Below are 15587 nucleotides of genomic sequence, written 5' to 3'. Positions count from 1 at the left end.
AAATCCAGTCATAATTTGCACGGATATATTTGTGGCAATAGCCAACAATACATTGTGGGTCAAAATTTCCTCCCGTAAATATATCAAAAATGTATTATTAGCTAGTGTATTATTAGTCGATTTTCTTAATATATAGGGTTTTTTTGTTGTTGTTTTTTTGCGACCAAATATAGTCCTATCCCAACAAACCAGTTTATTTATCCAGCTTTGTATACACATGGTTTTGTGGTCCAGGGTCACTCATAAGCAAATCGTGTTGCTACAATCAACGTGCAGTTTAGAAAGCGCACTGCCTTAATAAAGCTACCTAACTGTGTTATGTAGCCCTACACATATGCAGTGACCAACCCATAGCATCTGAATAAAAAAACGCTATCTCGGCCGCGACTGAAACTGGCAGGAAAGCGCGCTCAGCGCACGAATCAAACAGGGAACCTTTCTACATGACAGCTAGGATCTCGCCTCGGGCATCGCGGGATATCAGAGATCTCGACCGGCTGAGCTCACCGTCTCTGGGTGGCAAAATGAGCCAGCAAATGAGCCAGTCTCCATCGCGAAATAACCAAGCCTGCGTGAGCTATTGACTGCAGACGCGCGAGCTATAGCAGCCCAGCGTCACGAGCGCAGTGCTGCACTACGGCACGATCAAGCGGTCTCGCATCTCTGCCAGATTGACACATAGTAACAGCCAGCTGGTCGACATTACGACAACCCAGCGGGGAGGTAAACTGAAACAGCACAACCAAGCGCGAGATGACACCATTTGTTCAATGAGACATGGGGTTCCCACCTAGACAGCATTAATAATGGCCAGAAATGCTGTCAAGGTGGACAAATCACTATAAAAAAAGGCAGGGCTACAATTAAGGTTCTAATTTCTGGAAAACCAATCTAAGAAATAAGTAATTACTATAAAAACAGCACATAATAAGGCTTCCTGAAATGCTCAACAAGGGTGGATTGAAGGGAGGTGGGGTGGGATCTCCTGTATAGAGGTGTGCTGCATTTTCCAAAGGTAAACATGAGAAAAGTTGAATAATGAATCTGACAGATGAGGAATGCATTATCTTACATCACTTACCTTTTTTCTCCTAGGCACTGCAGAGGTGAAGCAGACCTTCAAGACAATCCAGCACAGGGAGGAAGCCACAACCAGCTGCGACGTCGGTAGAGGCAGTCCTCACTCCCCTACACACACACACACACTCACAATCTGAGGCTGTGATACTGTTGTTATTGAGGTTTGTGGAAGGGGACGGCAGAAGGCTCTCATAACAAGCGCTATACTGTGAGCCTGAACACACCCCTTCCCTCAGAGCTCATCCAATGGCAGTCAGAGGGTCAGACACACACAAGCACACACACCCCATCCAGCTTCCCCATCACATTTAAATGCTATAGGATTAAAGTAATACAGCATGGCTTCTAAAAGATTAAACTGCTGTTTAGCTATATATATATATCAGTGGCGAGGCCAGAAATTTTTAACTGAGTGGACCTTGGTGGAATAGGGTGGACCTCAATGACTACTCTCAAATTAAAAAAATGTAACAATATGGGAAAAAATCACTTGACAGTAAATATAAGCTATATATGATTTATTTTTTGCCAACAAATTCATATAATTCATATATACAAAATTAATTTATAACAACCAGCTACAAAGCCTATTGCAAGGAAGACAAATATAGATATTGTGCTGCTATATGACCACTGTAACAAGACATCAGTGTTCAGTAATTGGGTTCATTTTAAAATGAAATAACCAGTTCTTGTCAACTGATGCAACTCAGTATAACTGTTGTCAAACATGTATTTGCAGCTTAACCTGTGAGAATTTCGTCTCGTGTTATGCACCGTGGCCCGTGTTAAAAGTTTATTTCACTAGCAGGCGTAAACTCATCTTCCCATCCCCTCAACAATACGCGGCTAAACATTACTACTAAGCTTATTGATTGGCTGTTGCAATAAGTCAGTTATATGAAAATGTTTTCGCTCTACAGTAATTATTTTTTAATAGGGCTGTCAATCGATTAAAATGTTTAATCGCTATTAATCGCATGATTGTCATGAGTTAACTCGCAATTTAATCGCACATTTTTAGCAATTGTAAATCTAAAATTACGTTTTTAATACTCTAATCAACATGAGTATGGACAAATATGCATGCTTTATGCAAATGTACATTTATTATTAGTGAAACCATACTTATTCAATAATAATCAATACAGCATGAAGATTAGACGTATCAAAGGTCATAGATGTTTATCTAAGAAATTGTTCATGTCTCTTAAGCCTAAACTAAAAAATTAAGAGTAAGTATAGTGATTTCTCTCATTTTAAGAATATAAAGGGAGTTTTTACACTGGAAGTTTAATTCAGAGCAGGGCACAGTTCGTATGAAAAATTGTTAATGTGTACCAGTGAGCGAACCAGAACCACACCATACCTGGAGGAGGTCCATATTCCACGAGTAGGAATATAGTGTGGCCCCTTTAAGAGATCCGCATTCCCTAATGAACTGCCGGTATTCGTATTCATGCATGTGCGCGCCGAACTGGGCCGCGATTCAAGTGGACAGTGTGAAGAACATGCACTCGGGAGCGCGCTTGTTCAGGAAAGTAACCTGTGCATTCGTTTTAGCCGATTGTAATGTATTTAGTTCAATAAAACACATGTACTGTAAGTGGTGATGGTGTTAATGATTTACCTCAGACATGAGCGAGAGTGAGCTGCAGTGCATCGCGCTCAGACTGCAGAGAATGTGCTCAGTGAAAAAAACGCACTTTTCTTTCTGAAGTCTAATAAAAGTTAAACAGAAAATGTGGTAGCTTATGTGGTAGCTTATGTAGGCAATAACTGCACTTTTGGTTTAGAATATTAATGTTAATGTCAACCCTTTTCTTTCCCTATTAATGTTTGGTGCTGCATCCCAATTGCGTCTGACTGCTCTCACATCTCCAACTACGGGCTATGCCACAGATCAAACAGAAAATGCGCGCTGCGTTAATAAATATAGTGCTGTTAAAATGAATTTGAATTAACGGGTTATTAACATATATGACAGCCCTATTTTTTAATGAAACTTTTTGTACGTGTTTAAGTGATTTGTGTTGTCACATAGGTATATTCATTTCTGCTATCCCATTTTTTTTTTGTCTGTTCTGATTGGGTGGGCCAGCCGTCAATCTGAGTGGGCCAGTGCCACCCTGGCCCTTATGTAGCCTCGCCCCTGATATATATATATATATATATATATATATATATATATATATATATATATATATATATATATATATATATATATATATATATATATATATATATATATATATATATATATATATATATATATGCTGCTTGAGCTCTGCATCAAGAGTCGACATCATCTCTGTGTATGATCCAGCCGGTGTGTATGCTATGTGTGTGTGTTACTGACACTAAGGAAGGTTTAGTGTGGAAAAATGATTCAAAAAACAGCACACCGTTCAGCTGGGGCTGAAAGAGTGCAGGACATGCCTCTCATTCTTTGAGCGCGCTGGTCTATTTCTCCGCATTTCCAGACTCAAAAGCTTCTTCCCAGGGCTGTTTTGCCCAGTATGCATTCTAAGACTTCATGGTTAACACTGTAAAAGAGGTGCATTTCTTCAGGTTTTTACCTATTCAAATTGTAAGCACAGATATAAGTATATAATAGCCTACAATAATTTATATTTGGTAATGGGGGGAGACCAGAGCTAGTTGTCACACTCCAGTGGATATTTAATATGCATATATGCATAATGTTGGGGTATTTTCTGTTTGCAAATTTAAATGAAAAAAGAAAAGAAAAAGAAAAGTATCAAACTATTGTTTTGGCTAAATATTGTAAATACAGCCCAATAGTCAATACATTTAGTTAATTACATACACATTATTATATAACATTATATTAAAATTATTATTATAACTTATTACATACATTTTAAATCATTTAACAACATTGGATAGAATTGCAAGATAACACGTACAACTTCAGCATTTTTGTCATAGAGAAAGTGTGTTTACTGATATATAGCCCTTTTGACATTATAGCTTCAGTCTTCTCTACAGGTGCATTCACAAGCACAAACAGAAAAGAAAATAATGTTCTGTTTTTGTCTTCCTCATACATTTTGGTGACAAGGAAGTTCTAAGTAAGCAGATGCAAATGATCAGCAGAGCAGATGCTGATGTGATTTGAAGGGGTTCGAGATTAGCCTCCTAAAACACATCACATTGGCAGGTGAAATGACGTGTAAGTCCAGTTGTGTAAAGTATTATATAACACTATTCTTCACTGGTAACTGGTAACTGGACTGCATTTATATAGCGCTTTTAACAGACCCTATGGCCATCCAAAGCGCTTTACATTTTGCCTCACATTCACCCATTCATACACCGACGGCGATGTCAGCCATGTAAGGCGCCATCCAGCTCGTCGGGAGCAGCTGGGGTTAGGTGTCTTGCTCATGGACACTTCGACACTTGGTCAGGTGGAACCGGGGATTGAACCACCAACCTTTTTTGGTTTGTAGACAACCTACATGAACCACTGAGCCACTGCATTTTCTTGCATGTAGTGTTTTGACCTCTTATTTATAACTTTAACATTTAATTTGTCACATGATGTACTGTAAAAAGATCTGTCAAAATTTCAAAAGGGCTGATTAAAATAGGCCTACTGAAAAACCTAAGTGACCACAGAATTATAATGCCTGCACTTTCCCACGTAATTTATAGTTTATTAAATTGATAATTATAAATAAAATTTGAATGTTGTGGGGGAAGTTCATGTCCCCATTGTCAAAATATACCTCAGAAAGATATAAAGGCTGCAGTTTGAATATGGAAACCAGAAATAAAGAAGTAGATAGTTAGCTACTTGAATATCTCGGTTAGCTTTCCTCATGCATTGCTCTTGATGTCCATCTGCTGGTGAAAGGTAGCTAACACATACTTTTTGTAGGCCTACTTTTTTTTTTTTTTTTTTTTTACAAAATGAAATCTGATGTTTTTATTTATTTATTAATTTATTTGATTAAAATGTACTTGATTTAATGATTCTAAGTAGCCTCTCTTAGAATTTCTTACAAGTCACGTTATTAAACACGTTATAAAAATTGTCTTGTCTGTCATTTCGATTTCCCGTAAGTTCAGACGGTTAACCCAACTTTAACTGATTACTATTTATGATACGTACCTATAAATAATTTAAAAAAGCCCCTTTTGAATAAATTAAGTTTTGTAATTATTATTATTTGTGCATTTGTTTTATTGTGATATTTCTGTTTTGTTACTATGCTCAACCGAAGGCTGAACAAATGTTGTTATATTCAGAGATTTGCCTACCTTGTTTTGTTTGTATGTGGAAGCATACAAAAATGTAAAATTCGAATAATAAATCGAATAACGGTAAGCTATATAGCCTATATGTTAGTTATGGATATGAAAGTTAATACGAGACATCCAGAATGATATTTAAATATTATTTAAATTATTTTACAAAAGGAATTAAGGAAATATTTGTTTTGCGTGCAGACGGTTACCTGTGAAGTTCCCCATTTTTAAGCAGGTTCAGATTCAGCTCCTGTTAAGAAACTCCAGCCACAACCCGCGCATTACTGATCTCAGATCGGCTTGGGTGCCGAATTCTTGTTATTCATGCCAGACAACACGACGTGGTAGTCCAAAATGATGCCAGCAAACTGAAGTACATGTTAATTTTTAATTCATGGTTTTGATATATATATATATTCCAAAAACAAAAATAAATCGTTAAATCATCGCGGCGCTCATTTTTTAAAACTCACACCGTTTATAGTCGACCATCATCTTTTATTCAGGCAGTAGCAGGGGAGTCTCAGTCGTGGAAAAAGCGCCAAGTTCTACAGCAGGCGCGCTTGTCAAGTTGTTGATATTTCAAATTAAACTGTGTAACGTTCCTTTGGATTGTATTGTGCGAAAATGTGACGCAAGAATAATAGGACTCATTAGGTAAGACCATTAAAAGTAGTTATATTTCTTATTACGTAATTCTGAAGTACTCTTGTACAAATGATTGTGCATGTTGTGTGGGCTGGGCGGCTACAGTTAGCCACACTGCTATCTACGGTATGTCTTTATACATATGAATTAACTTAATAGTGATCAAACTACTGGTCTCGAGACAACATGACACTAATATTAAACGATTATATATACATAAAATGTTGGTAGTTGAATTCATATTCATAGCACATCATGCTTCTAGGATTTTGTAGGGAACATCAGAGCCAAAGGTTCTCACGCGGTCCGTGGCTGATCCTTAGTATCTTGAGCGAGTGCGTTTCGTTTTTGACATTCGCTTTAGTTTTAGTTTCTCTTTTATCTTCTTTAGTGAAAGGTTAAAATGCCCGGGCTACACAGTGAAGGTGGAGTGGTGGCTGCGGCGGGCAGTCCTGTGAAGAAAAGCAAACTCTCTCTAAAGTTCTTCCAGAAAAAGGACACCAAACGAGCCCTGGATTTCTCTGAGGTACCTGCAGAAGATAACAGTGCCTCTGGACCAGAAGAAACTACTAAGTATGGCATGTTAGGGTGCTATCAAATACAGATTGTTGAAGAAGCCATATTATTTTTCCTAACTGTTCCCACTCCCTCTCCCCCCTCTCCAGTCATGACCAGGTTGTGCCAATGCCTTGCCCTTCATCTCCTCTTACTTGTGAGAAGCCTGAGAGCCTGGTGCCCTTTGTAGGGCTTAATAATTTGGGGAACACCTGCTATCTGAACAGCATCCTTCAGGTATGCTATTAATTTTACTTGCTAATCTATGAGATACATAGTGAGGTGATACAGGTGAGATACAACAGGTGAAAATGGTTAAATAAAAACTATACTTTGTTATACAAATGTTTTCTGAAATGTTATGTTTAAATGTGCAAATTATCCATTATCTGATCCATTATTATATTTGAACAAATCCCTCTGTAAAAACTTTAAGAATATAGGAATAAATAGGAATAACTAAGTGCTACTGTAGTGGAGATTTCTGCCTCAATTCATGATACATCAAAATTAAGAGAGCAGCATTTCAAAATAGGTATTGCAGTTGAAATCTACAGATACGTTTAGATAAAGTGTAATAAAATAAACACTTAAATGTGTGTTTTGGATGTTTTCCTTTCACTAGTCTGAAACAAGAAATGTTATGGAAGTAAAACAGCCTAAAATCTCAAAATTGACTGTTTTTTAGCCTGACATCCTCATATTAATATTATAGTAGTCTTGAATCTAATTAATCAGAGTTTACCTTTCTTCTACAAATTTCAGGTTTTATATTACTGTCCGGGTTTTAAAGAGGCCATCAAATCTTTGTGTAATTTGGCTAAGCTGAAAGACAAACAGCAAGAGGATGGTGCCAAAAATGAGGTTGGTCTTAAATTTATTCTTTCGAGACATTTTTCTTTACATTGCTTGTGCATGCAGTCAAACCAAAAATTATTCAGACACCAGGTCGTTTTTTACTAGTGGGTGCATAGTTCATTTATATAAGTGAGGATAGCAAAATAAAGTGACATATTATACTCATAAAGTGGACTACCAGTAACATTGATAAAAATTTGGGACCAAAATTAAGTGTTTTTTCTTGAATTTCTAATGCAACATTTTACACCACAGAATGAACATAATTAAGAATTTCTTGGTAATTGGTTGACCTTAATTGGTATTATCTAATTGTGTACTTAAATTTAACCGCTGACAGGTTGATTGTAATCCATTACATTCCTTTCTATCAAAGTTATCTGACATTATCAAGATCAATTTGTTTTGATAGTTTAACTTGTTCTCATTCTTGAGTTCTTGTCATATTTTATTACCATTTTCTAAACTATAGCAAATTTAATTAACTGATAATGTGACTTTTTTTTTGAAGGTGTCTGAGTAAATTTTGGTTTGACTAAATAAATATCAGTACCAATAGATTTAATTTACAGGGTTTGTACAGTCATGAAAAACCTGGAAAAGTCATTCTTTTTTTTCTGCAATTTTAAAATAGCAATTTCCAGACCTTGAAAAGTTTTGGAAAAACGAAAAAAAAAAACAGAAAGTTTTGAATAAGTCATGGAAATGTATTACAAAATATGTATATAATAGAAGATATGTTTAAGTGAAAATATACCCGACTGCTTTTCGTCAGATTTCCGTTTGCAGTGTTGATCATTACAACCAATCACAAACGTTTCTGTCAAGCATGATGGCCAATCAGGAGCATTCAGATTAGTCATCGCTCAAGAGTTGTGCTTAGTTCTCTGTCTGAATTCTGACTGAAACTTGCTAATTCTCCTGTCATCATGAACGACAAAATCCAGATTGGATGTAAGAGATTATTGTCACAGTATCGTCAGCTTCCAGGATTTTAAAGGGAGTGTTTGTGAGAAAGTTTAAACTCACGCTAGACCTAAGTTATGGATAGATTAACAATCGGTCACATTCTCTGCTCCTTTCTGTATAACGTTAGTTTATTCCGGTTAATATAATTTATTCATCTTGCTGGTAAACTCATATGAATTTTCTAATGCATATAAAGCATTAATATAAATCGTAAATGGTTGTAAGATTCCTTTATCTGTGTAGTCAGAATATATGACGTGTCGTTTCCCCGAATAAAAAAAAACATTTTATGTACTATCTATTAATCGATGACCTTATTAATCATTATTACAATATCAAGAGCATTACCGGACAATAATGACTCTGTAAAGAGTTAATAAATTGTATAATTTGAGTAACATTAAACAGTCTTTGTAAATCAACATATGCTATTTCAGATGCAGCTTCTGTTCCACATTTGCAGTGTAAATGTTTTTTGTTAATGATAACATTTTATTGATAACAGTCTGTATAGTATTCTGATAGATTTAAGTAATTGGTTAAATTCAAGTATTTGACAAATGACAACACAGGTAATCATTAAAAATTGCACCTGGAAATCAATTGCAAGGAGCCACTTAATGGAAAATGTAATTTCTGACCCTTGCATGGGGAAACCTCTGACATTTTTAGTTTGTATAGGTGTAAATTACAGAAATATAAAATAAAAATTCAGCCGGGGACGATGATTTGATTTTTTTTTCAATGATTGATGGTTTTCCATTGACATGAATGGTAAATAGGAGGCAAAGTTTTTTTTAAATCTTCTTGGTTACCCAATTTTGCATTTCAAAAGTTTGTCTCTGACAATGCCACCATGTAAAGTTACTGTCAATGTTACTGGACTCTATTTTACTTACGGTATTTAACATTGTTGCTTCCCATTGATGCGTGTTAATTCATTGCTAGGGTCAGACAGAATTTTTTTTGTATTTTGTATTAAACCACACAGCTTGTAGTTAAATAATTTGTTAAAGATATGCTGTGATTTAACATTTGAACATGGATTTTTCTTATTTGACATGTATACACAGAAGTTTCATGGAAGCTTAGGTCATGGATATTTGTCCAAAAGTCACAGAAAAGCCATGGAAATGTATTGGTAAAAATGTGTATGAACCCTGAATTTAGGAAAAAAATAAATAAAAATTGTCATTTGCTATTGCATAAATGTACAGAATGTATTGATTATGATTGATTGCATTGAAATTTGAATGTTTTATGTTATCAGGGGGACTCTGGAGATAGCACCCTACCTGTTCCCATGGAGTTACTGGGCAGTTTCCACAGCCTCATCTCCTCTGTGGAACAGCTGCAATCCAGCTTCCTGCTTAACCCTGAAAAATACAGCGATGGAGAGCTGGCCACACCACCCCGCAAGCTACTTAATACGCTCAGGTAATGCCAGGAGTGTCATTCAACAACATTGAAAAGAGATTTAAACATCTCACTGAGTTCTTCTTGCCGCTGTCACATTGGCTTTGAGTTACCAGACAAACCGGTTTGATTTCTCTTCTGCAGGCAGCTCAATCCAATGTACGAGGGTTACTTACAACATGATGCACAGGAAGTACTGCAGTGCATCCTTGCAAGTATCCAAGAGGCCTGCGATGCTATCAAAAAAGAGCAGACAGACCACCAGAAGGACGACAAAACAAGCAATGAAACGGGGGAGACTACCCACGAGGATGATGGGAGCTCCGACGGCCAGCTGAGTGGAAAGAGAAAGAGCGACACAGAAGCAGGAAATGCTAAGAAGAAGCCAAAATCTCAAAGCAAGTCAAAGAAAAATGAGGAAAACGTGCCTATGACCCGCTCTAAACGCAAGTCCTCCAGTGACATAACTACAGAGAGTTTGGTAGCTAACCACAGGAATGGAGCAGAGGAGCGAGAGGACAAAGAGCAGGAGAAGGACAGAGGGAGCACCACAGAGGAAGAGAAGAATGACAGTCCCCCCAAAGAGGTGGGAAAGAGGACAAGGAGAGGGAAGCTTGGCTGGTTGAAACCGTCTGGGAAGCAGCCTAGCATCTTCTCAAAGTTCCGAAGCATGGGACGTATTACTTCACACATAGGAGGGAGAGGGGACAGCAAGGAGAAATCAGATTGTAGTGCCCAAGAGAAGCAGAAGGATACATCTGAGAATGACAGCAGAACTCAAGACATTAAACAGAGTCTGGGAAAGTATGAAGGTAATTATCTTACGATCAAACGCCATCTTCTATTCAGATTTTTTCGAAAACAGGAAATGTGTACTATTCACTGACAAATTAATCATCTGGGCATTTCAGTTGAGAAACAAATTATGGTAAAAATGTATAAACAGAAATTCTAAAAATGTTTTGAAGAGCCTCAATGAAATCTAACTTAATGAAACATTATTTGTAATCAAAAACTACTACAAACATTGCTTTGTGTAATTAGAGCAATCAGGCCTGGATGTACTGAAGTGGATGTTCCAGGGTCAGCTGGTGCTGCGAACACGCTGCCTGGAATGTGAGTGTTTCACAGAGAGGAGAGAGGACTTCCAAGATATCAGCGTACCTGTGCAAGAGGATGAGACCTGCTCCTCTGACTCCAGTTCTGAGAGTGAGTACCGGTACATTGAAATTATTTAAATCTGTCTGTGTTAGTGTCCATTATTCAACACTGATGCTGGTTAAAACAGCTCATGTTCATAACTGTATGCTTCCTTTTTAGTTTCTCCAGATCCCAAGCCTGAGCTGAAAACTCTAAAGTGGGCCATATCTCAATTTGCTTCTGTTGAGCGGATTGTGGGTCAAGATAAATATTTCTGTGAGACTTGTCATCACTACACCGAAGCTGAGAGAAGTCTTCTGTTTGACAAAACACCAGAAGTCATAACAATCCACCTGAAATGCTTTGCTGCCAATGGCTCTGAGTATGTATGCTTTGTTGATTTTTAGAGCTTATTTATCTTTCGACCAGGGAAGCAGTGACATTTTTGTTGTTGCCGTTTGATCAGAAAAAGAGACTGTAAACATTAGGTCTTGCCGTTAATAGCTATGTTTCCATCCACCTATTTGTATCTGCATTTTGGGATATTGTATATAAAAAAAACCAGCTGGATGAAAACCCTATGTGCATCTATTCTAAGATGCGAACCGATTCTAATAATGCGCACAATCTTTTTTTATTGAATAAAAAGACGTGCAGAAACTACGATGGCAACATATTTACAGAATAAATTACTTGATGCACATATAAAACGTCACTATACGAAAGGACTGTATAACTGGACTAACCAGCAAAACAATCTTTTTGCACAGCATCTGAAAGTGCAGTTATCAAAGTGATTCAGCATCATAATTCCCTCCCAGAACGGTTACATTCCCAAAGAGCATTATCTGCCTCCGAATGCAGGATAACACTATTGTTTTGTTTGTGCAAAGTTATTTATGCAAGTTATTTATGATATACAAAATGATGTGGCTTCTCCTACTTTTTTCTTAGTGATATTTAGCGCCGGTTTATCAGGAAGTGAAAAATTCGTTCTCTTCAGCTCACTGGAAATGTTTTATATGGTATTCCAGTTAAATTTGTAACTGAATGGAAACAGCTAATGATTGCTTACAAGAAGAAAAAATACATTCAAATCAATGGCCAAAGTTGGTCAAATGGGCATGAACAATGTGCAAACATTTTTATTGCCTTTTTTGTAATACACAGCAACAACAAAAAAGTCTGAAGTAGACATTTAAATTGTATTTAGTCTTGTTAAAATTATCATCAATTTACTTTGAGCAGTTGGTAAAATAAAATGAATTCTTTACTCTAACAGCATGGACCCTTATGCTGGCCTTTCCAAGGTGAACACTCCTCTGCAGACCCCTCTCAAACTTTCACTGCATGAGTGGTGCACTCAGCCTGATTCGCCAGACCAGAGCCATCGCTACGAGCTCTTTGCCGTGGTCATGCACAGCGGAGTAACCATCAGCAGTGGTCACTACACCACTTACATCCGCATGATGGATCTCCATCGCACCAATCTCAGGCCTCAGGCTCACGATGAAGAGCAAGATCGAGACCGAGAGGAAGACCCGAAACAGAAGAAAGAGGAGCAACCTCAAACAGATTACGATGACGGCGAGGTGTCTTTCAGCTTGTCCGGCCGGGGGCGCAATGTGGCCAGAGCCAGTGCAACAAGCAGCATGTCCGGCAAAGCAGGAGGCAAGAGGAGCTCTGAGGGTGTTGGGCTTTTAGGGGGACAGAGGAGCATCACCAGTTATGAGCTCAACAATGGCAAACAAACCAATCCAGAGAAGGCTTCCAGCTTAGCCAGCCGTGCCAACGGTACTCCGCTTCAGAGTGCTGTGAAGAAAGAGACTGAGGAAGAGGGAGCTGATGCCATGGGCGACGAGGCCCAGGTGAGTTTTGACCTTGCTCTGCGAAACCTTTTGGACTTTGAGGGAAAGTGGATGCTGTTCGATGACTCCGAAGTAAGACTCTTTGAAGAAGAGGACTTCCTCCGAGCCTGTTCTCCTGAGACGTGCTCCACCTCTACACCCTACCTGCTCTTCTACAAGAGAGTCTCTCAGTAAAAATAGGCGATTGGATACGGACACTCCACGCAGTTGTTTTACTGTTAATGGAAAAGCAAGTCAGGATGTGTTAATAGTTTATACGTACGTTGGTGTAACAAGTGTCAGTGGAAAGCCAATGTGAAACTTTCAAGGCCATGACATTTGTTGCCACTTTTTCCCCCCTTCTCTTTTACAGTTTTTGTACTTTGCTCTTTTCTCTTGTTCAGTGAGTCCATGTCATTTGCTTTTCAAATGCACCTTGGCACTTATAGTAGTGCATGTGACAGTTTCCCTGTACTTTCAAGCATTCCTTAGAAGCTGTAATGAATAACACAAAATGATTTTCTTGTGCACTGATATTTTTATATTTTTTTATTCTTGCTTGTTTGGGTTTTGTCTCAAGTATGATTTTACATTTTGATGACCCCCTTTTTGGAGGCTATTATTAATGGCTTACAAATCCAAAGTAGATTTCATATTAGTCTCTTAATTTTTGATACTAGAAGACACAGGCAATGTTTTGTTCCCCGCTGCAGTTATGATCTAGTATTTGACTATTTGCACACTGAGAATTAAATTTAGTTTAAGAGGTAGTCCACCTTGAAAGTACAGAGTATTAATTGCCTATAAATGTCAACAGGGATAAAGTGACCTATTTTTCTAGATTTATAGTTTATCAGCCATACCTCAGTCCAGTCTAAGAAGCTTTTCTCCTTTTTCAATGTTGTGAGCAGGCCCTGCCATTAGAGTTAGATCTCTGAGCAATAAATAAACAATTAATGGAGAATCTCTGTTAAATGGTGTTCTGTTGTATATTTGAGGAGGGAGGGGAAATTAAAATATTTTCTTTGACAGGTTATGTACATTCTTATTTACCACATTAAAACACCAGCATATAAAAGTGTTTTGGTTTCTTTTTTTACCACATTAAAACACCAGCATATAAAAATGTGTTTTAGTTTCTTTAACACCACACTGGAATGAATATTAGAGTTATTTATTTAGTAAAATATTTAAAGTAAACAAAAGGTACATAAAACTACATAATGCTGAAAAAAATTCATCACCTTTTTTGCTTTTTCCGTAAGGATTAAATAAACTCTTAAGTTGTACCGTGACTATTAAAAATACACTGGGATGAAGTAAAAAAAAAAAAAAAATTAATTAAAAATAATTGCACAGGAATTGAATAAAGGTTTGACACATTGTATGCTAAATTCACCATCAGTTCTTATGATAATATAACAGGCATTTTTTTGTAAACAAATACAAAATTGCAATGATGTACCAAATGTTTTAACACTTATCTTTTTTTTTTGTTTACTTTATGGCAGAAACACTGATGTGAGAAATTGATATATACAAATAAATAAAATTGCATGTTCTTTTTATCTTCTTCAGTCTTCAGACGTCTAGCTTGCGAAGGCTCATTCTGCTAAAAGAGTCTCTGAAAGAAAAAGAAAAGCTTAATGGTATGAAAGAAGAGTAAAAATGTTACAAAGGAATCAAAAGTTAAAGATAATTCACCCAAAAATTTGAATGATCACATGATTTACTCACCCTCAAGCCACCCTAGGTGTAAATGACATTCTTCTTTCAGACAAATACAATCAGAGTTATATTAAAAAAATGTCATGACTAATCCAAGAGTTATAATGGCAGACCAAAATTGTAAGTCCAAAAAAAGTGGATTACTTTTATAATGTATAAAGGCAGATTAGTCAGGACATTTATTAATAAAACTGATTGTATTCGTCTGAAAGAAGAATGTCATATGCACACCTAAAATGGCTTGAGGGTGAGAATATTCTGGGCTAATTTTCAGTTTTTTGGTGAATATCCCTTTAATGGTAAACAAAAACATTTCAAAAAACATCCTTTCAAACAACTTGGCTACCTTGTCAAGCTGTCCTTTTGCTGCTTGTTAAAGTGGAAAAAAGAGGTTTAATGCATTCAAAACAGCCACAGTTTCCTGGACAATCATGTGTCATCCTTTATCAGAAACCAACTATCGTTCATTGCCGTTGATCGGATGTACAGTATGTGGCCTGAATATAGATATGTGTTTACATTTCACTAAATAGAACTGGGTATGAGTGTCTATTTCCTGATTGTAATTTGACTTTGATTCAAAATAACTGAATTTATGTTTATTCTGCAATATTTGATCATTTAAATGACAATTTTGCTTTCATATCAAAAAAACTGAACTAATGTGAGCTGTACAGTAAACACGTTGACTTGGTGTATTACTAAAATATTAATGGCCCATTGATAAAACACTAAGGTACAAGCTGCAATTGGCATCTCCCACCATAATCCATTCATTCAAACTGGTCAACAGAGCTTCTGCAGTAAGCTATTTCATCAGGCGCAAGGTGAAATATACAGGACATTCTTGCAGCTTTTGACACTTTCATTGTCTGACCTGTGTGAGTTGACCTGTAGCACAGGTTTGTAGAGTTGTGGGATCTTCCTGTTAATGAGAGGCTGCAGAGCTTCTTTCAGTCTGTGGTAGTTCCTCTCCAGCTCCCTCTGATACTCTTTCTGGTCTGGACCAATCAGACTCTTGTTTTTGCGAAGGGCATCTTCACACCTGGGGAGGTTATTTAAGGTTAA

The 15587-nt window shown here is 37.1% G+C and overlaps 3 protein-coding genes across 14 annotated transcripts in view; 1 reads left to right on the top strand and 2 right to left on the bottom strand.

Annotated features, from left to right (window-relative positions):
• Window positions 1-5697, bottom strand: part of kank4 (KN motif and ankyrin repeat domains 4) — a 59680-nt gene extending 53983 nt beyond the window's left edge. The window contains exons 1-3 of one of the 2 annotated variants that reach the window (XM_067459834.1): window positions 5568-5697; window positions 3486-3626; window positions 1083-1188 (exon numbers count right to left, since the gene is read on the bottom strand). The gene's annotated coding sequence lies outside the window, so the exon portion shown is untranslated. Of the gene's footprint in view, window positions 1-1081; window positions 1219-3485; window positions 3627-5567 lie in introns of those variants that run through there. The other variant, XM_067459833.1, reaches the window with a different exon arrangement.
• A 172-nt stretch (window positions 5698-5869) lies between these two features.
• Window positions 5870-13869, top strand: usp1 (ubiquitin specific peptidase 1). Its single transcript, XM_067459831.1, has 9 exons — window positions 5870-6015; window positions 6398-6579; window positions 6672-6798; window positions 7327-7425; window positions 9659-9825; window positions 9949-10616; window positions 10849-11013; window positions 11125-11326; window positions 12227-13869. Exons 2-9 carry the CDS (start codon window positions 6410-6412, stop codon window positions 12984-12986), a joined length of 2358 nt encoding a protein of 785 aa, XP_067315932.1. The 5' UTR covers window positions 5870-6015; window positions 6398-6409; the 3' UTR covers window positions 12987-13869.
• An 80-nt stretch (window positions 13870-13949) lies between these two features.
• The window catches only part of dock7 (dedicator of cytokinesis 7), a 66071-nt gene continuing 64433 nt past the window's right edge, over window positions 13950-15587 (bottom strand). For 10 of the 11 annotated variants that reach the window (XM_067459818.1, XM_067459819.1, XM_067459820.1 and 7 more), the window contains 2 exons: window positions 15397-15564; window positions 13950-14415 (listed from right to left, as the gene is read on the bottom strand). In XM_067459818.1, the coding sequence (XP_067315919.1) occupies window positions 14373-14415; window positions 15397-15564 (211 nt within the window). In that variant the 3' untranslated portion in view covers window positions 13950-14372. Of the gene's footprint in view, window positions 14416-14865; window positions 14886-15396; window positions 15565-15587 lie in introns of all 11 variants that reach the window. The other variant, XM_067459821.1, reaches the window with a different exon arrangement.

Source organism: Pseudorasbora parva, chromosome 12 (genome assembly GCF_024679245.1).
Source record: "Pseudorasbora parva isolate DD20220531a chromosome 12, ASM2467924v1, whole genome shotgun sequence".
Lineage (NCBI taxonomy): Eukaryota > Metazoa > Chordata > Actinopteri > Cypriniformes > Gobionidae > Pseudorasbora > Pseudorasbora parva.
This window is presented reverse-complemented; position numbering and strand designations above follow the sequence as displayed.

Excerpts from the sequence above, each read along its gene's own strand:
- usp1 (XM_067459831.1), top strand. The coding sequence starts at position 6,410 with ATGCCCGGGCTACACAGTGAAGGTGGAGTGGTGGCTGCGGCGGGCAGT. Across the intron at positions 11,014-11,124 it reads CTCTGACTCCAGTTCTGAGA|TTTCTCCAGATCCCAAGCCT; the intron begins GTGAGTACCGGT and ends CTTCCTTTTTAG. Across the intron at positions 11,327-12,226 it reads TTTGCTGCCAATGGCTCTGA|CATGGACCCTTATGCTGGCC; the intron begins GTATGTATGCTT and ends TTACTCTAACAG.